Source organism: Rhinolophus sinicus, linkage group LG06 (assembly GCF_036562045.2).
Source record: "Rhinolophus sinicus isolate RSC01 linkage group LG06, ASM3656204v1, whole genome shotgun sequence".
NCBI lineage: Eukaryota > Metazoa > Chordata > Mammalia > Chiroptera > Rhinolophidae > Rhinolophus > Rhinolophus sinicus.
In genome coordinates, this window is record NC_133756.1 from 5043285 (window position 1) to 5064631 (window position 21347).

General features: G+C 55.4%; 1 protein-coding gene across 9 annotated transcripts in view; it reads right to left on the minus strand.

Annotated features, from left to right (window-relative positions):
• KCNAB2 (potassium voltage-gated channel subfamily A regulatory beta subunit 2) overlaps positions 1 to 21347 on the minus strand; it is an 82166-nt gene that overhangs the window by 32633 nt on the left and 28186 nt on the right. For 5 of the 9 annotated variants that reach the window (XM_074334202.1, XM_074334198.1, XM_074334200.1 and 2 more), the window contains exons 2-3: positions 17044 to 17172; positions 15865 to 15906 (exon numbers count right to left, since the gene is read on the minus strand). In XM_074334202.1, coding sequence (XP_074190303.1) covers positions 15865 to 15906; positions 17044 to 17120 — 119 coding nt within the window. In that variant the 5' untranslated portion in view covers positions 17121 to 17172. Of the gene's footprint in view, positions 1 to 7957; positions 8191 to 15864; positions 15907 to 17043; positions 17173 to 21347 lie in introns of those variants that run through there. The other 4 variants (XM_074334205.1, XM_074334201.1, XM_074334197.1 and 1 more) reach the window with 2 other exon arrangements.

Below are 21347 nucleotides of genomic sequence, written 5' to 3' on the forward strand. Positions count from 1 at the left end.
CCCACCGAGTCAGTTAGGTAACCGGTGAGAGCAGCAGGAGGCCTCCGGTGACTCATCATTAAAGGGGGGGACGCTGGGGGTGGGGGTGGGGGGCGCAGCACTGACAGCCGCTGGGCCAACACCGAGCCAGGCAGGCAGTGTAGCCGGCAGACGGCTCAGCTCGCAGGCAGCAGCTCCGGCCAGCTCTGTCCGCTTGTGATTCTCACCCAGGAAAGTGGGGCTTCCACTGGGGCTTGGCACAAGGAGAAGCCAAATCACCATAAATGTGGAGGACAAAAGGCCACTATTTAGATGACAGTGACACATGGCCTGAGGAAAGGAACCTGGGGGTCAGGGACCAGAGACCTGGGCAGTACCAGCACTTACACAGAACTTATGAGGTCATAGCAGACACTCAATAAATGCTTCTGGAATGAATGAATGCATGGATGGAGGGATGAACGAATGAACGAGTGAAGATTCCCCCCCACCCCAGTCTCATCCTGCTTTCCCACACTCATGGCTCTGGGGTTCCCTGAAACCCAGAGAGATCCCCATTAGCAGGAGGGGCTGGCATTGCACTCTGACCCCAAACATGCCACTCTTGACCTTCAGGGGCCCCCTGGCCAAAGCTGCCTTTGGGTCCTTTCTTGCCCTTTAGGAGGGGCTGAGAAAGCAGGAAGCAGGTGGTCAGCGGTCTAGCTCAGGCTCCGCTGTTCATTCCCTGTGTGATTATAAGTGAGTGTCTTGCCCTCTCTGGGCCTCTAGGCCTCCACTGACAAAAAGAGGGGCGTGGCTAGAGGAGCCACTCTGTCCCTGCCAGCTGGGACCTGCAGGGGCCTTCCACACCAGCTGGCTGTCCACCCTGGCAGGACCCAGAGAAGAATCCATCCAGAACTGCTCACAACAGATGGTGGCTGAAGTTGCTCTCAGCCCGGCCCTCCGTGTTTGACACAGAAGTTAGGAGTAAAATCTTGTTGGGTCCTGGGCTTCCTGCTCGTGAGCTGGGCAGCAACTTCCACGCCGAGCCTCAGTGTCCTCAGGGTCCGGTCAGCTCACAGTCCAGTCAAAGGCACAGTTAGGTCACACCTGCACAGTGCTCACGTGGGGTCTGGTCCTCGGGAAGTGCTCACAGGTGGCATGTGTGCCCATGGCCCCCCAGCATAAGGGAATGGCTTTCTGGGGGTGGGAGTCAGTGTAGGGCCATGTGCGAGATTCTCCCCGTGCCCCCCAAGTAAGTGGACCCCTATCAACTTCCCCACAAACACAAGTCTGACTTGGCTGCAGGAGCTACTTCCTGAGGGTGACCTCGGGACACAGGGTCTGGAAGGGCAGAGCTGGGCCCTTTGCCAAGGGGGCTCTGGTAGGTCACAGATGCCACCTACAGAGGTCAGTGGGAGCCCCTAGGACCCACAGGCCCAGCTCTGCCTACCTCTTCCACCTGCCCATGTAAGCCTTGGGGCTTGGCTGGCCTGGGTCCCTGAGCTCAGGGCAGGCTGGGGCCCTCCGTGAGCCCCCTGGTGGCAGGGACGGGAAGGTGGGCGGGCGGTCTGCAATGCTGACCCCACTCACCAGCTGCCCGTCCTTCCATTTGCTGGATCCTGCCACTTGAGGACATCGGGCCCCAGTGTTCAGGGAGCCCACTGGCCTACTGAAGAGGCCGAAGGCGGCCAACTCTGCCTCCGGCCCCTCCCCAGGGCTCTCGGAGCTCATAGTCCCAGGCAGAGTTGCTCAACATCGTACCAGGGCGTCAGAGAGCGTGTTACAAATGCAGATTCCTGGGCCCCACCCAGACGGACGGAATCAGTGGTTCAGGGGCTGGGCCTGGGAAGCTGTATTTTCATCAAGAGCTTCGAGTGGTTAAGCACCTGGCCCAGGGGATGTGGGAATCTCCACTTCATTCTTTCTTACACGTCTCCCTGTGCTCTGGCAAACTCTTGGATCTCACAGAGCTGGCCTCTTACTGGTTCTCAGGGGCTGCTCTCCCCCGGGTCGTGTGCTCTCAGCACCACCACGTTAAGTGAGAGCCACAAGGACTTAGTCTCCGGCCTTACTGCACGACGCAGCAATTCCACTCCTAGTCTGTGCCCAGAGAGCTGAACACACACCCACACAAAACCTTGAACACAGATGCCCACACAATAGCGGAAAAAGTGGAAACCACCCAAACGTCCATCAACTGACAAATGGATAAACAAAATGAGGTCCAGCCACAGAGTGGAGTGTTATTCAGCCCTACAAAGGAACGCAGTACCGACGACACAGGCTACAGCACGGATGGACCTGAAATCATGGGCTGAGTGAGAAGCCAGTCACAGAAGGCCACAGAGTATAGGATTCCATTTACATGGGATGTTCAGAACAGGCAAATCCATAGAGACAGAAAGCAGACTGGTGGTTGCCAGGGGCTGGGGCGGGGGAAACTGGGGAGCTAATGTGGGTACAGGGTTTCTTTTTGGGGTGATGAAAATTTTCTAAAATGGATTGTGATGACTTTTGCACAACTCTATGATATACTAAGACTACTGAATTATACACTTTAAATGGCTGCGTGGTATGTGAATTATCTCTCAATAAGGCTGCTTCCAATAAAAAATAAAAAAGGTCATCTACCCGAAAAGCCTCTGGGATTCACTCTTACTGTTTCCTGTGGGAGTGCCCTTCCCGTTTCTCTGCCTTTGAACTCATCACACTCTGACATCAGCTCAGATGGTACCTGCGGGGTGTGAAGCCAGCCCCCAAGCACCAGTAACCTCTCTTCTCCAGTGCCACTGACCACACCCTCCCCAGTGACAGCAGGGGGCTGGGAACCCTTCGCTGGTTCCCCTAAACATCCGCAGGAGTCAAGACTTCACTCTCCTAGGGCTTGGGACAGAATCCCAGCACTCCTCCTATGGGGGCGTGTTGTGGGAACCATGGCGATGAACACCTGACCTCAGAACTGTCCTGGGGAATCCTGGACAAACGTGCTGATTCCAGGAGAGAACTGCGAAGCAGAGACGGTGGGCAGGTGGGTTTTTAAAGGCCGGCCAGTCTGTCACTTTCCACTTGCCCCAAACATGGGTCATGATTCCTTATATTCTTAGAAAGTTCACAAGAATTGACAAGAGTGGAAAGCTGAAACCTAAAAACCTTGATCTGAGCTTGCCACAGTCAAATGTCACTCCAAAAGGGTCTCTCCTTTCAAATGTGCTTAGATGGACAGGAGGGTGAAATGGGCTTCAGGCAGAAGCATCGAGCACGGACGGTTCACTGATCCACAACCGACTTTTCGGTTCTTTCCCTGCCTCCCCAGTACCTGCTGTTGTTAAAGCCAGCAGTTGGCTCCTGCTGTGATTAACCAGATACACGTCCACCCCAATTATCAGCTCTGCTGTGTGCCCACAGACTGCCACTGCAGAGGGCTTCCTGGAACAGGAGCTTCCAGCCCAGCTGCCTGGGACCCACCCCCCACCCCACCTCCTCTAGGATGGCTTGGAGAGACAGGAAAGCTGGGCCTAGCCAGGCCCGTCCCCAAGATGGGGAAAGGCTCTCCGTGGGAGGGAACGGACACCCTCCCTGCCCAGAATGAGGCCCAGGGAGGCTTCAGGCCCGCAGAAGTTTTATAGACGGCTTTAAAAGCACAGACTGAAGTGGCAACTCAAGCGTGAGGATGAGTGGCTGTGCCCTGCAGAGGCCGGTACCGCCCCTGTACCTGTCTGGCTGCCCTGACTGCTGAACGGAGCAGGGCTGCACCCAAAGGTCACTTCCTGCCCAAGGAGGAAGAGCAGACGCTGGAGAGTTGGGGGCTGCTGCAGTGGAGCAGTGGGACAGGAGGTCCTCAGCCCCTGAAGTTTCTAAGAGCAAAGGGCATCAGACCGGTGGCCTTTCTGGAGGAGGTGTCATCTGGTAGGTAAGAGCTGAAGGAAGACCCCTCAGGGGCAGAGGCCTGTGGCTGTGGCTTCCCTCAGGAGCACACACCCCAGTCAGGTCCAGCGCTACTGGCCTGAAAAGGTGACTGTGACCTTATTTGGAAATGGGGTCTTTGTAGATGTAATTAAGATGAGGTCATATGGGAGTAGGATGGGCCCTAATTCAAGGACCACTGTCCTTTTAAAGAGAGACATTTGGAGACAGACAGACACACACAGAGGGAAAACAGCCACGTGAAGATGGAGGCGGGGACTGGAGTGATGCGTCTACAAACCAAGGCGTGCCAGGAGAGTCTGCACCCGCCACAAACTGAGAGGGGACGGAATGCCTCCTTCAGAAGCTGGACGAGGCAGGAAGAATCCGCCCCTAGAGCCTCGAGAGGCGGCGTGGCCCTGCCCACACCTGGATCACTCTTCTGGCCTCCAGACTGGGAGAGAATCATTTCTGTTGTTTTCAGCCACCGTTTGTGGTACAGTCCTTTGTCATAGTGGCCTCAGGACCCAGGAAGCCCTCCATGACAGTCTAGCTGGAAGGGATCTCCTGTGAATAACCGAGCAACATGGTAGAGCCTGTTCAAAGGACTCGACCACAGATCAGAATCTGCCTCGTGGTCTTCTCAGCTCGTGGTAAGAGCCCACGCAGGCCTCCCTGCCCTGCTGGAAGCTCGTGGCCAGGGCTCACTGGCTATGGCTCCCTGCCTTCGTCTGGGCTGCAGGAGAGGCTCAGATGCAGTTTCCAGTTCTGCTGTCAAGGAAGCACGAGGAGGAGACACATTTCACAAGGGAATATTCTGGAAAGTACATTAAAATCAAGATCACTCAATACCATCCGCCAGTACTTACAGAGGCTTGGAATGTTCTAGGTGCTGGGAACAAAGGCCCTGCTCTCAGCGGGGTGCAGAGGGGCAAAACCAAGGTGAGAGACACAGTGGGAGGGGTGAGAATGACAACGAGACAGGAAAGGGCTTGGAAATGACTCACGAGGCATTTGTTCAAATTGGGTGGCCAGAAAAACCTCTTCGAGAACTCAGATGTCAATGATGGGAGCGAGACAACTGCATGGAAATCTGGGGGGATGCACCTTCCAGGCAGAGGGAACAGAATACGCGAGGGAACAGACCCTGAGGATGGAATGCGTTCGGCACATTCGAGCGTCCTGACTGGGAGGACAGGGGTCCAAGCTGGAATCAGAGGCGGGCCTGGGCCACGCAGGGCCTGGTGGGGAGTTTGGGTTCATTTCCGGAGCCGTGGGGGAGCAGAGGAGGAACACACAGAGCCAAGGTCTGGTGTCCGTGGGCACTGGGGGGGCCCAGGCCACAGCTTCCAGCGTCCTGCTGCCGCAGCTGCTGCCCCGTCTGAGGCCACGTCTCTGGGCCCTCTATCATTATGGTCAGGTGGCCCTGGGGAGAGGCAGCTCATACGGAGACTGTGCGGCCTTAAAAATTCAGTGCATTTCCTTTAAATAGCAAGAATTGAAGACGGTTGAAAGACACTGGGGGAAGTTAACAAGCAAGCTTTTCCCAGGCTGCAGGCTCCCTGATTAAATGCCAGGCCCACCGAGCAGCACTTAGCTAGAGGTGTTATCTTTTTTATATGAATATTTAAGACCGAGTTTAACTGGGTCCTGGCCCAGCTGCTGACGGGGAACGTTAACTGCGGGATGGCATTTATCTGGGATCTTTAATAACTGGTGGGGTTAGTCGTGGAAACGTCCCCTGCATGCAGGAAGATGAAATCCGCCAGATAAAGACAGGGCCCCAGGGGGGTGACAACCTTTGGCTCATCAAATGCTACAGGCGTGGGTGGTTTTCCTGTCAACTCCATGCCTCAGGCAGCAAGTTTCCCAGGGTACTTCAGCCCCACAGTTAGTTCAGCACGTTTCACATGTGGCAGATTTTCCTTGGGGTGCCAGGCAAATAAGAGATTTGTTCCTGTCTCCCTGCCTACGTTAGTTCTTTGGGGGGTTTCCATAACAAAGTGCTGCAAACTGAGGGGCTTCAAACAACAGAAATCAATTCTCTCCCAGTTCTGGAGGCCAGAGTCTCAGATCGAGGTGTTGCAGGGGCCGTGCTCCCTCTGAGGACTCTAGGGGAGGGTCCTTTCCGCCTCTCCCAATTTCGGGGGCTGCCAGCACCCATTGGCTTCTGGTCTTATCACTCCAGTCTCTGCCTCCAACACCGTCACATGGCCTCTTCCTTGTGTGTCTTCACATGACTTTCTTATGAGGATGCCAGTCTAAGGTTCCCTTACTCCAGTGTGACCTCATCTTAACTAATTACATCTTCAGTGACTCCATTTCCAAATAAGGTTACATTCTGAGGTTCATGAAATTTTGGGGGACACGATTCACTCTGGTGCACCCCCCATCACAGGTTGTATCCACAATGGAGGGAGCTAGGGTCTTCCCAGGGGGCGCAGGACAAGCTCTGGCCATCCTGCCTCATCCTACTTCTCTCGCCTTCCTCCCTCTGGTCCAGCGCCCGGACCTTCTCTCCTTTCCTCAAATGTGCCCCTGTCCTCTTGGCCTGGAAGGTTCTTCCCCACATCTTCAAGAGGCCCCCTTCTGATGGTTTGGGTCTCCGCTGTCCCTGGCCTCCCTTTACGGCTTAGGTGCTTACTGGCTTTTTCTCTGCCTCCCCTACTAGGATGTAACGTCCAGTCCAAGAGGGTGGGGACCCTGTCCTCCTAATCCATGCAGCACATAGCTGGTTGCCGGGAGCCAAGTAGACCCTCCATGAGCATTTGCTGAATTAATGAAAAGGATCAATAACTAGCCAGAAAAAGAAAAAAATACAGTCTCATCTCCCTCTTGAAAAATTTCCATCAGAATTAGGAGCTCTTGGGGCCAGACTAGCTGACCCTCTGTCCTTCCCTTACAGCTGGATTTACAATACAAAGCCTTCAGAATTCTGCCATCTAATGGACACACCGCAGAAGTGTTTTGTTTCTTGAAACTACAACCACTTGTTCAAATAATGAGCAGAAGGCCCCAACACATCCTTCATAGGAGAAAATGTTAAAGCAACAGAGCCAGTCTCTGCTCTGCTCTCCAGAGACCAGCAAGACAACCCCTGGGACTGTGTCCGGTGGGAACTAAAGATTTGGGGTGCCAGATCAAATATAGGACACCCAGTTAAACCTGAACTTCAGATAAACAACGAATAATTTTTTAGTAGACGTATGTTCCAAATACATGACATACTTATACTAAAATAATAATAATAATAATAAAATTTCGTTGTTTACTTGAAATTCAACTGGGGATCCTGTATTTTAATTTGCTAAATCTGGCAACAGTACACAGACTGGGCAGCGAGGGTCCTCTCTGGCCGACTGGCTCTGGCCAGGACTTGTCCCTGGGAGGTACAGGATAAAGCTGCATACATGCAAATTACAAATGAACACACAAGCTCTGGGGCTCTGGCCACTTTCTGAGAGTTTCAGAGGAGAAAGTGGGCCAGCCAGAGAGCTGCCCCAGACGCTGATTTCAAAGACCAGCAAGCCCAACAGAATGTCCTTCTAAGGTTCCACACAGCCCTACATGCCTGTCATCTGGAGAACACAGGGGACATTTAATCCACAGCCTTTGGCACCACAGTTACAACAGAGGCCACCTGTTGAAGACCACTTTCCGCAAGGACAGAGGACAGCCCAATATAGGGACTGAAAGGAGGGGAGCACATCTTTGCCCCCAGGATCCACCCTGGGTTTCTGGTGTGTCGTCAACCCCTAATAATTACTTTGTCCCAATGACGCTGCAAGAAGACAAACGAAAGAGCACATCTACCCCTGCTGCAGTTTTTTTTCAAGAAACCACATACCCCCCGCCCCCCGGGGAGAATGTACCAAACTTAACAGTGCTGATCCGTGGGGGATAGGCCTATGCAGACTTCCATTTTCTTCTTTTATACGTTTCTATGGGGTTGGAATTTTTAAACACAAAATATTTACCCCAACGCACAATAAAGTTGTTATCGGGGCTTCCTGGCGGCAGCCCCCTGCAGGACCTGCCTCCTGTCATGTGCCCACTGTACCTCCTGCCCCGCCTCACCCCACGCGGCCCTTACCGGTACTTCATGCCGGTGCGCCGGGAGGTGCAGCCGTCCAGGGAGAGGCCGTGCATACAGAGGAAACGCTCCATGTTCCTGGCCTGCGCGGCCGCCCGTACCTCCCACAGCCGCTGCAGCTCCAGCGTGTCGGGCTGACGGGCTGGGTGCAGGCCCCAGTCAGAGTGACACCGGCCGCTCACGCTCCTCAAGCTCTCGCTGTACGTCATGGACAACATGGTACCGTCTGGCCTGGGAGCCGCCGCTGTCCAGACGGGAAACGCCGAGCGGCGACGGGTTAGAGAGCGTGCTGCTGTCCCCAGCACCCAGGCTGGACGCTGGCCCTGGGGTGGGGGGGATGCCGAGACACATCCTCCAACGAGAGCGGCCGCCAAGGGGTGCTGGTGCCTGGGGATGTGGCTTGGCCCCTGGTAACACCTCTTGGCGAGAGAGTCTGGGTCCTCAAGTCTGCACTGGCTAGGGACTCTCGCTAAGCTCCCGTCTGCCTCCCCGTACTGCGGGTCAAGCATAGGCGAAGCTGCACTCCAGGCAGGAGAGTTGAAGGTGCCCCAAATGAAAATAGGGGTACGGAGAGCATGCAGAGAGCGTGAGCCCCAAAGCAGAAGACACAGTGGCATGGCACCCTCTGGAGGTGTCCTCGGGTAAGATCAGGGCAAGAGACATGCCCTGGAAGCAGCATGAGCACGGCTGACATTGAAGCAAACTCCAGCGTGATTTTGCCCACGTGCTGGGGAGCCCACCCCAGGAAGGCCCTATTTGTTCACAAGCCTTATACAGCGAATGCCATCCCCACACACACTCTCAGCTCGTAGAAAGCCCCATTGCACCAGCAGAGTTCTCTGGGCCTCACGCTCTGTGATCACTGAGTATGTCACAAACCACGCATTCTTGCACTTAAGGGGCAGTGACGGGCAGCATAGGTTTAGTAGGGAAATATCAAAGCTTAAACATTAAGAACCATGGCTAAATAGTCACCCTAAATGATGGCAACGCTCCCTTGGAAACTGAAAACAACATAAACGTCCATCAATAGGGAAGCTGGTGATGTAAATGAGTTCATTGGATAATGGAAATCTGTGCTGCCTTCAAGAGCGAGACGGCTCCATGTGCACTGACACATAAGGAGTCCTACGAGAGAGTGGGTAAAGGCAAGGGGACAGGCATGCGTGCAGAACACGGCCATTCGTGTGAATCCCCCGGCGCAGTGAGTGAATCAGTGCAGGGTGCATTATGCCTGCGTGTCCAAAGCCTGCGGCATCCTTAACCGGCAACAAGAACACGGTCACAGGGGTCAGGGGTAGTCTACACTCCAGGGACACGTCCCCTGCACCTGACCACAGCCCTCTGCCCTAGCCAGACGCCAGCACAGTGGGCCCAGCATCCTCACTGTCACCAAGGAGAGACGGTGAGCTGGGGAGTTGCCGTTCCAGCTGGGTCAGCTGCAGAGTGGGACCCTGGCGCCCAGCCGTGGGAGGTGGGGGAACCAGCACTGTCACCTATCCAGGTGCCCTCAAGGGAGGACAAGTGCAGTTTTCCCTGGGAAGGGCTGGGAGGGTAGAGGGGCAACCGAGGCAGCTCTGGAGGCCGCTGCTCAGTCCCTGAGAGTGGAGGTGGCACTGGAGTAGCCCCAGGTCAGCCCCTTCCCTGAGTGAGCTCTCCACCCCCACCGGACACTTCATATCCCCTTTTCCTGCTGCGATTTTTCTCCATGGCACTGTCATCATCTAACATGCTAGTCTTCTCTAATCATCTTGTTTGCTGCATTTGAGCCGCCTGAAGCTCGGGTCTAGGAGGGCAGTTCTGTGTGCTGTCACCACTGCACGCTCGGTGCCCAGCAGTGACTGGGTGTTTCCTTGGCAGTGCCCCACAGCACCTCTTGGGGCTGGGCTGGCTCCCTGACTCAGGCCCAGGCTCTGTGCAGAGGGTGGGTGGGGGCTTCCGGGCCAGGATTTTCATTCCCATGGCTCAGATCAGCGGGGCCCAGGACCTCTGACCCCAAAGGTTTGGACTGAGGTCTCTGATGGATGCGAAAACCAGCAGGGATGCCCCTGGCATGAAAAACCCCACCTTCCAGGAGAATCACTCTGGGGCAGGAGAGGGGCCCAGGGCTCCAGGGTGAGGGTTCGTCTTAGGAAAGGTGGCAGGACCAGCTCCCTCCTTCCCTCCCCAACACCAAGTGCATACAGGACAACGGCAGGCAGCTGCTTCGGATGCAGCTGTGTGGTCTGCTGCCAGCCCTGTGTGGAGTGAAAGCAGGCCAGTCCTGTCTTCCCTGGGGTCCGTGTTCAGGGAGAAGACCAGCAGGCCAGCTGCAGGGGCTCTTCCCAAAAAGCAGAGCCCGCCTCAGGCATTCAGGCCCAGCCGGGCCCAGCCGGGCCCAGATCAATAACCATTAGCTTTCAAGACATTACCCACAAAAAAGCACTCTGGTTTGGTTTGGCTCTGGAAATCTAGTGTGGCTAAGTGCCCAGGTTCTGGACAGGAGCAGCCCTGTCTGTCACCCCCTCAGTGCGACCCAGGCAGGCACCTGGCCTCTCTAAGCCTCAGTCTCCATGTTGGTGAAGTGGGATGAGCAGAGGCTTCTTGCACAGGCTGCAACGGGCTGCATGGGCCCAGTCTGGACAGCTGGGCAGGGGCTGGTGTTGCAGCTGACGTGTGCCCTGTATGGGGAGGCAGCCACCGGCAACGAGGTGTGGGATATGACACCAGTAATAAGTGGTGTGGAGACAAAAGGACAGGAGCTGGCAGGCAGGGCAGGCCTCTGGAGACGGCACACTTGAACATGTCCTTGAATGACATGAGGGAGCCGTCAGGTACCAGGACCACTAGCAAATCCTCACTAGGAGGAAATGCAGACATTAACACTAGCCCTGGTCCTGCAGGGAACATATGTTCCTAATGAGATGGGTGCAGGCTGGGGTGTGGCCAGGGGTTAGAGGGTGCCCTCTCTGTGGGGTCTAGGGTCTCCCCTGTCTGTGACCCTTCCTTATTGCAGCTTTGGGAGCAAGTCTGCATGGAGGGAGCCCAGAGCCTCCTGCTGTGAACGTCCTATGGTGCTGAGCAGGCTGGGGCCAGGGGCTGCTGGGAGAAGTGGGGTGTGGGCGAGCATGGTGGCCCCTGGCCAAGGGGGGAGGGGGGAGGCCCTGGCGCCCATGAGGGGGTCTGTGGCCAGAGGGCCACACACAGCAAGGGAGGACTGGGAGGAGCTGGGACACGATCCCCCTCCTAAGGTCCACGAAGGAGGAAGGACAAAGACAGTACAAGGGACCCTGACGGACGTCAGTGCGGCCAGCAGGAGAGGATGGACCAAGGAGCCACAGGAAGACACTCCGGGAGAAAGGAGGGCAAGCCCATCCTTGGGGCTCCTGCCAGCACCCCCCCGCCCCTCCCAACCTCTCCCTCCTCCATACTGTCCTGCTCCCCCACCCTGCATATCAAGAAAAATCAGCCTCCCCCCCTCACTAGCCATTGCTAATTACGCAGCCCCTATAGGTTCTTCCCACTTGCAGATTTGTTCTCGTGGAGGCCAGGGGCCTGGGGGAATTCGCTGCAAAGGAGCACGAGACAAGGGGAGAGGAAAGGAAGCCGTGCACCTCAGTAAGTCCGTGGGCATCATGACCTCCCTGAAGAGGCTTCACCTGGAATTTCTGAACTGTGGTCTGTTTACGGAAAGCCACCAAACCAGGAGCCTTGGGAGGAAGCCCGCATGTCTCTTTTAAACAGCGGCATTCCTCTCGATATTGCAGGAAACCAGCCAAAGTTCCTGAAAGGGGGAATGCTGCAAGCGGCTTCGTTCTGGAGCTCAGCTCTACAACGCATGGCAAGCATTAGGGCAGAAACGAAATTATTTTTGTTCGACACAGTCAGCCAGCCAAGGCCCAACCATGCAGCCCTGCATGCTCAGGCCCGCATGTTTCCAGACAGCCACCAAACGTCCGGCTGCCATTCCTGGGAAAACTGAAAATGCCGAATCTCACTGGTGAGCCCGACAAGGTGCCAGCTGGATGCCTAGGCCTCCCTGGACGAACGGACGGACGGGAAGACAGACAGCTCACACCTGCAGGCCTGGGAGCGAGCAGAGGGAGCGGCAGGATGCCCACCCTCCTTTCCCCAGCGCTCATCCCGCAGCTATGCAGGGCCGGCATGTGGGGAGGTTTTCCACTTCAAAACAAATATAGAGGGTCTAATTTCCAATCAGCCAAATGCACCCCCAAATACAGTCCCTCTGTTATTCCGATCCCCGGACACTGGTCCACAAGTGGCACCCCCAAAGAAAGTGCTGCCACTAACTCCAGGAGCTGAAGGGGCCACTCACCTGCCTTCCTGGAGTCTGCTCGTTCAAAAGGACACAGTCTAGTTTATTAGGGTTCACCAGACGCTCTAAAGATCTGGTGCAGCAGTGTTTTCATTAGGGAGTGTCACTGCAGAACGTCAGAGGCAGCTGGTGAATGGAAGAGTCCCCCAGGGGTCGGGCTTGGAGGCAGCAAGTCCATTAGTCCTATTAGGGCCGTTTCGTCTCCGTGAAAGAGGCTGAATTATTCACGAGAGCTATGCCCCTAAAAGCCCTGGAAATGCAGATCTGTGGTGCAGCTGGCCCAGCCGACTGGCACTGGGGCTAGGTAGGGGGCACTGGCCAGGGTCCTGCCATTCCCTCGGGCCCACTCCCTGCCCTCCACTGCCCCAGTGCCAGGGACACGACCCTGGGAACCACAGGTGGAGAGGGGCAGGCCGGGTTGTTATTTCAGCATGGGACCTGGGCTTGTAGCTCCCACCCCACCATGTTCCTTAATGTCTGTGGTGGGGGAGCCAGGGTCCCCATGTGACCATCACCCACATGAAGGGGTTGGGGGTCTGAGGAGACCTTCCCTAAGCACAGGCAGACAGAAACCCTTCCTCCCTCCCACTGGGGATGTGTCCCAGATTGGTACCCAGTACCTATAAATGGCTGGAAGGTTCCGGAAGCCTACTATTGACACCTCTGCCCCTCCCCCCAGGTAGGGGTGCAGGGACCCTTCCTCATAGTACATGCCCTGACCCGGGGTTTGGGAAATGCTTTGAGGCTGAGCTCTGGGGTGAGGCTATGCTGAGCCCCCTTTCCAGGGTCATGACCCCAGGGGCACTTTGGGTTACCCCAGGATAACCACTTTTTTTACCCCACTTTGGTTACCCCAAAGTGTCAGCATGACATTACCTTCCAGCTAAAAAGGCCAGTGCATGTGGGATTTTCGGTGGAGGCTGAGCTGTTTACCCCACGATAAACCTGAAAACAGGTGGCTGCCCCCTGCCACCAGGGGTAGGGAGGAATCACTGCCCCAGGCCCAGAGTAGAAAGCACACACAACGCGAGGCCAGGAGAGGACGCGGAACTGGAGGTGACAGGCAGTGGTTATTATTTGGAAAGGCCTTAGTGATCGAAATGGGACGTTTTCTCTCAAAGGCCCACGTCCGTTATGTCTCATGTCCCCTTTGGCTGGAGGTGGCCCTGGGCCTCACTGTTGGGTGGTGGTCAGCATGACATGATTTGAATGAGGCCCAGCTCCTCCCCCCGGGTCACTGCGCTTCTCTGTCAGCACAGCGTCCCCCTCTGTACCTGTTGGTTGACAAACCCGGGGACATGGTTCCTGCACCCTTCACTCCCTCTTCCTGTGGTCCCTGTGGGCCAGCCCTTCTCCATCTCTCCTGGTTTCCACATCCAGCCTCTGTCCTCCGTCTTATTCCCTGCGACTGGGCTTCCTGGTCGCTGCCCTGCTCAAACTCCACCGATGGCTCCCCAGTGCCCACTCCGTGCAGCCCACGCTCCTTAGCTTGGCATTCAGACCCTCCCTCATCAGACCCCCACCCACCTCGATGGCCCTGACGGCCCGTCTGTGTAAATACCACTTCCTGTTCTCACGCTGTTGTCTCTCCTGGAATGTTCCTCCCGATTTCTGTGTTGAATCCTATCGAGACTTCAAGGTCCAGCTCAAAGCCCCAGTGCTGCCGTGAGCCCAGCCTAGATGAACTGACTCTAGTCAACCCACGGACATATAAGCGAGCAATGAATGCTCCTTGCTGTACAGCACTGACTTTTGGGGGCTGTTTGTTATGTGGCATTCTGCGTAACAGCTGATGGATACCGGGTCTTAGCTCCTTACTGTCTGTCAGATCCTGACAGCACTGGTCACATCCTGCCTGGTAAACCTTTGCCCTGTTATAGGAGAGGCTCCACACTGCTGACGTAAGCATCTGCGAGCCATGTCAGCGCCTGGGTGACGAGGATGCCCCACTGGGAGTGGCACCCTGGACACTGGACAAAGATCCTACCCCCTTAGAGGTCATCATCAGGGGCCCCACAAGAGACACTGAGTGTGAAGCAACCACACTGGAGATCCAAAGGCAGGACAGCCAGAGCCTGGCATTGCACGAGGAGCTGAGAGGCAGAGAGGGATGTGGGAATGCACTTCTCCAACAGAACTTGTCCTCAGGGCAAGAAGGCCTGGTGGAGACGGATTCTCATCCAGAGGGGCCCCAAGGGGTGGACAAGACATTGGATCCATGGTGTTCCAAGGGCCAGCGAGGGGTGTGGAACACAGTCTCACTTCAACTCGGTTATACCCCACAACTTCCTCGGCCCCTCTCCCAGGCCATGCCCTCTCAGCAGGCTGGTCTGTGCCTGGACTTTTCTGCCTGCTTGTCTCACCTCATTCCTTTCCTTCCGGGAGTGAAGTGGGCTCGGGGTATGTGAGGACGCGGTTCAAGTGCACATTTGGTTTCACTGCTCAGACCCTGCTGGGATGAGTGTCACATATTTGCAGTGACATGTTGTATACCATTGCATACATACACAGTGATGACCATTTTATCCAACGAACACACTCGCAAGCCCACATTCAGATCTATTTCAGGAAAAACCTTACTGAGCAAAAGTTTGAGTAGAATGAAAGAGTCGGTCATCTCTCTCGAGACCTCTGTAAGGAGCGAGACACTGAAGTGGTGGCAAAATTAGCCTGAGGACCCAGGCCCATGGTCACGTCAGAGGTGCCGGTAACTGTCCCATGGCCCCATCAGTGGTGGGCATGAGCGACACCGGAGAGCGAGACCTGCCAGGCCTGAATACCAAGATGCACAAGAGACACCAGGACCCTGCCCCCGAGAGCCCCGCTGAGTCCCCACAGAGTCCCAAGGCTGGCGGAGCTCACCTGCAAGTTCCATCCCCTGACATTTTGCTGACAGGAAGAACATGTCAAAGTAAACTCTGAGAGTCAGAGACTTTCCGGGAAGCATGTGTCCTCGTGGGGTACCCCCTACTGTACAGGTTAGGAAGAGGCTGCCTAGAGGGAGGAAGGGACAGCCCGAGAGGACGCTGCTGACTGACCTGTCTCTTCCCTGGACACCATGTTGTTTCGCAGGGACACAACCTCTCACCAAGCAGGGATAGGTATCAGAAAGACGCTAGTGTGTCCCCCGGACCCATCCAGGTCACATTGGAGCCGCACCCCCAGGTAAGGCTGGCTGTGGGTTACCCTGAGAGAGCTGCAGGCTACATACACATCAGTTCAAATCCAAGGAAACGGGGAGAACGGATGGGCCACAGGGTCTTTGGCTCTGAAAACCCGAGCCACAAACTGCTGCCTGAGGAGGGAGGCTCAAAGGTAGAGCCTGCGAGAGCGAAGCAGGTATCACAAGTCCCTTTGCTCGAACCAAAGCAAATTCTAGAAGATCAGCACAATGAACCCAACTTCACGTTTTTTTTCATCGGGACATTACAGATGCCTCATGGGTGGGCGCCCAGAGAAAACAGGAGCCTGCACTTCGTCGGGGGGCTTTTGCTCCTGAGAAACCACCAGCACACCCAACCTGGGCACACAGCCCTCCCACCCCGCCCCCTGCCTTTAGCTTGTGGGTTTAGGGAAATGGAGGGCTCGTTACCTGTAAAACTGGAGCTGTCTTTTGGGACTCCCATACCGAGTACTGCGGACAGCAACGGAGGAGAGAGAAAAGGAGGGAGAGAAGAAAGAGAGTCCACAATCGGCATTAGCCACAGGGAGACGCCAGCCAGAACCACCAGCGACACCCACAGCCCCAGCCCCACCCGGCTCTGCTCAGGGCTGGCGGGGAGGATGCACGCTGGGTACCAAGTGCTCGGCCGAAGCGCCACCCAGTGGCGCAAGGAGGCAGACGCCCATTCTGTTGGGACAGCAGAGTGGGAACTGAAGACAGGAGGGAAACCCTGGGGGACAATCTGTTTGGATTTTAATGAAATATGCTTGAGAACAACAGTTGAAAACCCTCAAACCAAGAAGTGCCTGTCATCCCACTCACTGGCAAATCTTCATGTGACTGTGAGTTTTAGGACCTTGATGAAGGGGGGACACCCCTTTTCCCTGTGGTTTCCATGGATACTCGCTGATGCTCAGGCCCTGACAATTATCTAGAAAGGTCCAATCGCTCAAGCACTGATGGACCCCCAGGGTTCCACCTGGGCCCCAGCCGTTGGTGACTGCCAGCTGGGCTCTGTGCTCCGGTCAGGGTGCCAGCAGCTCTCACCCAGTGCCTCCTGCCTGTCTGCCTGGGTCCAACCGGGATGCAAGCAAACAGAAAGACCCAGAACTGGCCTCCTCAAGGAGGAGGTCCAGGGTGCCCAGTGAGTAGCTGGCCACCCCTGCCCTCCCCAGCATTTGAAGACGGGCAGACATGGTTCCCCACAGGCCTGCAAGGCTTTGAGCCTCACTCAGGCTGTTGGGGGAGCTGGAGGGGCCACAGGGGGCTCCGGGAGCCTCATGTGTAAGATGAGAGAAACAGAGGCCAGGAAGGGCACCCCGCCCCCACTCTTGGGCATCCGTGGAATTAGACTCCCACCTCTCCTGAATTATCCCACACCTGAATTATTCCAGGACAGGTGGGAGTCTAATCCTGGCTCCATCCCACCCAGAAAATCCTGAGTTTTTCTTTCCCATTTTGGTCTTCAAGGCTTCTGTCCCTTTCCTTGGAGAAAACGCACCCCCACCGCACTTCACTGTCCTCTGGGTCCAGGGGAAGAAACACAGTGGCCTTGGGGACCCTCCCAGAGGCAGGGTGACTCTGGGGAGGCCTGGGGTTGGGGGTCACCTGTAGATCATGCCGGGGGAGCCCGTCTGCCGCAGGGAGAGCCTAGCCGGGGAGCCCGTGGTCGATTCTGGATACATGGAGCCGGCCTCACTCGTCCCGACCTGCTCTCTTCTTCACAGAGGGAAGATTCTGGAAGAAAAGCAAAAGAGGAGGGGAGGTGGTTAAGAAAGACCAGTCAGGTTTGCCCAGGGGGCTCTGTGAGGGTGAAGGCCGTTTGTGGGGCATCTGCATGTCCCTTATCACACAGACAGACCGACCCATGGAGGCTCGGATGAGGCTGCCGGTCAGGTCCAAGGACTGTGAAGGATTTCCATTTCTCCACCCCCCCATGCTCCACGGGGGTCCTTCACCTGCACCCCCACCCCCATGGCTGCTTTTCTGAGGCTGTCAGAGCATTTTTTTCGTTGCCCAAACTCTGCAGAAATGGTCCGAGAGGGCATCTGTGGACTTGGTACTCTGGATTGTCTTCCCCATCCCAGGAGGTGGCGCCACTGTCACCCAGGGCCATCCTTGCTGCCTCACCTTCCCTGACCCCCACCCCAGCCGGTGCCACTGCTGAGCTTTAACGAAGCAGGTTTTCAGACACCCCATGACCCCAATTCCTGGGACTCAACACCCTTGTGTAACCCTCTCCCCCTGAGCGTACACTAGACCTAGTGACTGGCTTCGAACACCAGAATGTGGCACAGGTGACGGGATGTCATTTCCGTGATTAGGCGACGTAGACCGTGCCTTCTGTCTTGCTAGCAGACTCTCTCAATTGCTGGCTCTTGATGAAGCTTCTTGATGAAGCAAGCTGCCATGTTGGAGAGCCCCACGTGGCAAGGGACTGACGGTGGCCTCTGGCCAACAGCCCACAAGAAGGAATTCTTCACACCACCACGGGAGCTTGGAGGGGATCCCTCCCCAGTGGAACCTTCCAATAAGAGCCCAGCCCCACCGAAACTTTGATCGCTGCCTTGCGAGGCCAGAGGCACCCAGGAAAGCTGTGCCCCAACTTCTGACCCACAGAAGAAACTGAGGTAATAAAAGTTGTTTTAAGTTTGAGGTAATATTTCGGGCGGCAACAGATCATGCTCAGCTCCTGATCGTGTCCCCACCCGGTTCTTACTACTGCTGTTCCCAGCTCAGCAAAAAATCCATCATTATTCATCTTTAGAAACACCCAGAATCCCAAGCTTCTTGCGGTGATCCCCATAAGCTCCGCCATGGTCTGGGCCACCACCTTCTCTCTCGCAGGTCCCCCCTTCCCTCCAGTCACACACACACACACACACACACACACACACACTGATGTGTCTCCTGGCTTCCACCTTTACCCTTTACCGTCTACTTTACAGGAGCCAGAGTGAACCTTCTAGAACATAAATCAGATGATGTCATTACTTTGCTCAAAACCTTCCGATATTTTCCCAATCTACCCAGAGTGAAAGCCCAAATCTCAACAGTGACCTTGTGCCCCACCCCACCTGCCCATGATCCGTGGGACATCATCCCCTGCCTCCCCCTTGCTCATCCCACTCCCACACACCGGCTCCTTGGCGGTCCCACAAACCCGCAGATACTCCAACCTCAGGGCTTTTTTTTTTTTTTTAAAGAAGGGTGCAGCTCACGGTGGCCCATGCGGGGATTGAACCAGCAACCTTGGCGCTACCATCACCATGACCAACTGACCAACTGAGCTAACCTGCCACCCGCAACCTCAGGGCTTTCGCACCTGCTTTTTCCACCTGAGCCCTTTGACCACTGAGGTCCACCTGAGGGCCCCCTGCCCCCAACTTTGCCTCTTTATACAAAGGTTGCCTTCTCCTGGAGTCTTTCCCAGATACCTTATCTGCAACTGCAAACCCTTTCTCCCACACACTCCTCCAGTCCCTTCCCTGCAGAATTTTTCTCCCTAGCACTTGTCACCGTCTCATATACCTCATACTTCACTTACTGTCTCATTTGTTATCGTGTTTCCCTCCCAAACACTCAAATACTTGTTGAGTGAGTGAGTGAATGAATGACTGAGGCTTAGCCTGCTGAAGGCTCACCCAGAGAAAGCACAGGGGAAGGGAGGGGAGTGGGGACTCCGCCTCCACCAGGGACAAGGGAAGTCTTCTCTGGAGGGTGCAACGCCCTCTCTGTCCAGGGGGGGTGCTCAGGGCAACTACAGGTGCAGGGACAACCGGTATCGCCTGCTGCACTTAGCGAGGCGTCCCTGGGGAGGCCACCTGGCCTACTCCTCCCCCCTACCTAGCTTGGACTCTGAAGGTCAGGCTTCCTCCGAACCAGCGGCCAGCTTCTGGCCCAGAGCCCACCTCTGGGCTCTGCAGCCGTCCAATCAGGAGCAACGGCATCCATCCAGTGGCCAATCACGGAGGAAATGACATGCTAGCGGGATGCTGCCAATCTCAGGCACTGGGAGGGAGGCGGGCAGAGGGGTGCACCCTGCACCCTCTCGCAGCTTCCAGAGAGACAGCTGCTTTGGGGTCCGAAGCCTGGGTCCCTCCGTCTCCTGCACTTGTACCTGGTCTGTGTGTGACCTTGAGCAAACACCCCAATTTATACTTGGGGAAACTGAAGCAGGCAGCACTCAGAAAGCCTGCCCATACCTTCTCCCGGGAGCAAAGAGAAGTACGACACGAAAATGCTGAGCCCAGGAGGAAAGCTGTTGAGTAAGTCCCAGCTCTCACCCTTTACAAGGTGAGCTGACGGTGACACCAGGGCACCCCAAAGGTCAGGAGGCTCCATCTGTGGCCACTGTCTTTCTTCTCCCCAACTTACTGTTTTGAAAAACTTTCACACATCAGAAAAGTTGTAAAAAATCAGAACAGCAACAAACACCCCTATAATCTTCATCCTCTTCACCAACGGTCTACATTTTGCCTCATTTGCATGCACTTCCCCCCCTTCTCTCCTGTCCTTCCCTCCCTCCGTCTCCGTCTCTACACACACTCACACTCTTTCACACATTCATACTTACACACACACACACACACACACACACGCATTTTTTCTGGAGCCATTGAAAGTTGCGACCTCGGGGCTCCCCCCCCACACTGCAGCATGCCTCTTCTGAGAATAACAGCTGTCCTTCATCACGCCAGGATACATCTAAGGTGCTTATTCAATGTCACCTGATATATAGCCTATATTCAAATTTCCCCTATTCCAAAAATATATGTTATAGCTTTAAAATAACCCAGAGCCCACTCAAGGTTCACAAATGGCATTGGTTATTTCCCCCACTGTCCTCTCGTGTTTTTGTTTTTGTTTTTCAGGACACATTTTGAAAAGCTCAGGCCGTTTGTCTTGCCGACTGCCCCACATTTCGGATTTGTGTGCTGCCTCATGATTCGATTTGGCCAAGCCTTTTGGGTGAGGCTGTGTCTTCTGTGGGCACCCAGCCAGGAGGCACGTGTATACGCCCCGTGGGCAGAGCCAGGCTCCAGTCCCTTGGTTGAGGTGGCTTCCACCTTGACATGGCACATTTCCTCCTTTGTAATCAACCGGTAATTTCGGGGAGGGTTCTTGGCTTTGTGGATGTATCCAGTTCCCCTGCACCCTCTCACTGTGGGTGTTTCCTCAGCTTCAGTTTTTCCAGAAAGGCCAGTATGCTGCCAGTTAGAGCTCTGAGAGCAGAGGACAGGAAAGGACAGGAAGTGAGTGAAACAGAAAGGAAACACAAAAACGGATTCCTGGAGGTCTCAGACTGCAGCCCTGGCAAGGCCTCACTGTTTAGACTCTCCATGGACTGACTGGCGAGTTACACGGGGGCCTTCTGTGTAACTCTGGGTCCTGGGATTGGCCATGGGACGCTGAGGGCAGCCTTCTGGAAAACAGGACCCATGGCATGATTTTAACATGGACAAGCACATTTATACACACACAGAGGGAAAGCACCAGAATAAACCAGGTGATCCATGCAAAAAGTCCAGGGTCACCATGTACCAAGGCGAGGCGCCCCTGACCAGACACAAGAGCCCGCTCTCTCCTTTAGCCTTAGTTTCCTCATCTGCAAAATGGGGCCTGGCCTAGATGACCCTCAATTTCTCTGTTGAAGCTAAAGATGAATGACTATATTATTCTGGGGGAAACATGCCTGGGGGGTGTTCCAGTCACAGCTACTAGTGGTGTTCTCTCTCCCTCTTCCTCCCTTCTTCCTTCCCTCTCTCTCCTGCTTTTCTCCTCTGTCTTCCTCTCCCTCTTTTCCTCTCCACCCCCCACCCACCAGAGGCACCTGCACGAGAGGCACCTGCACCTGTGTATTCAGGACAGAGAAGAAAATGAACACGCACCTTAAATGAAAAACCACAAAG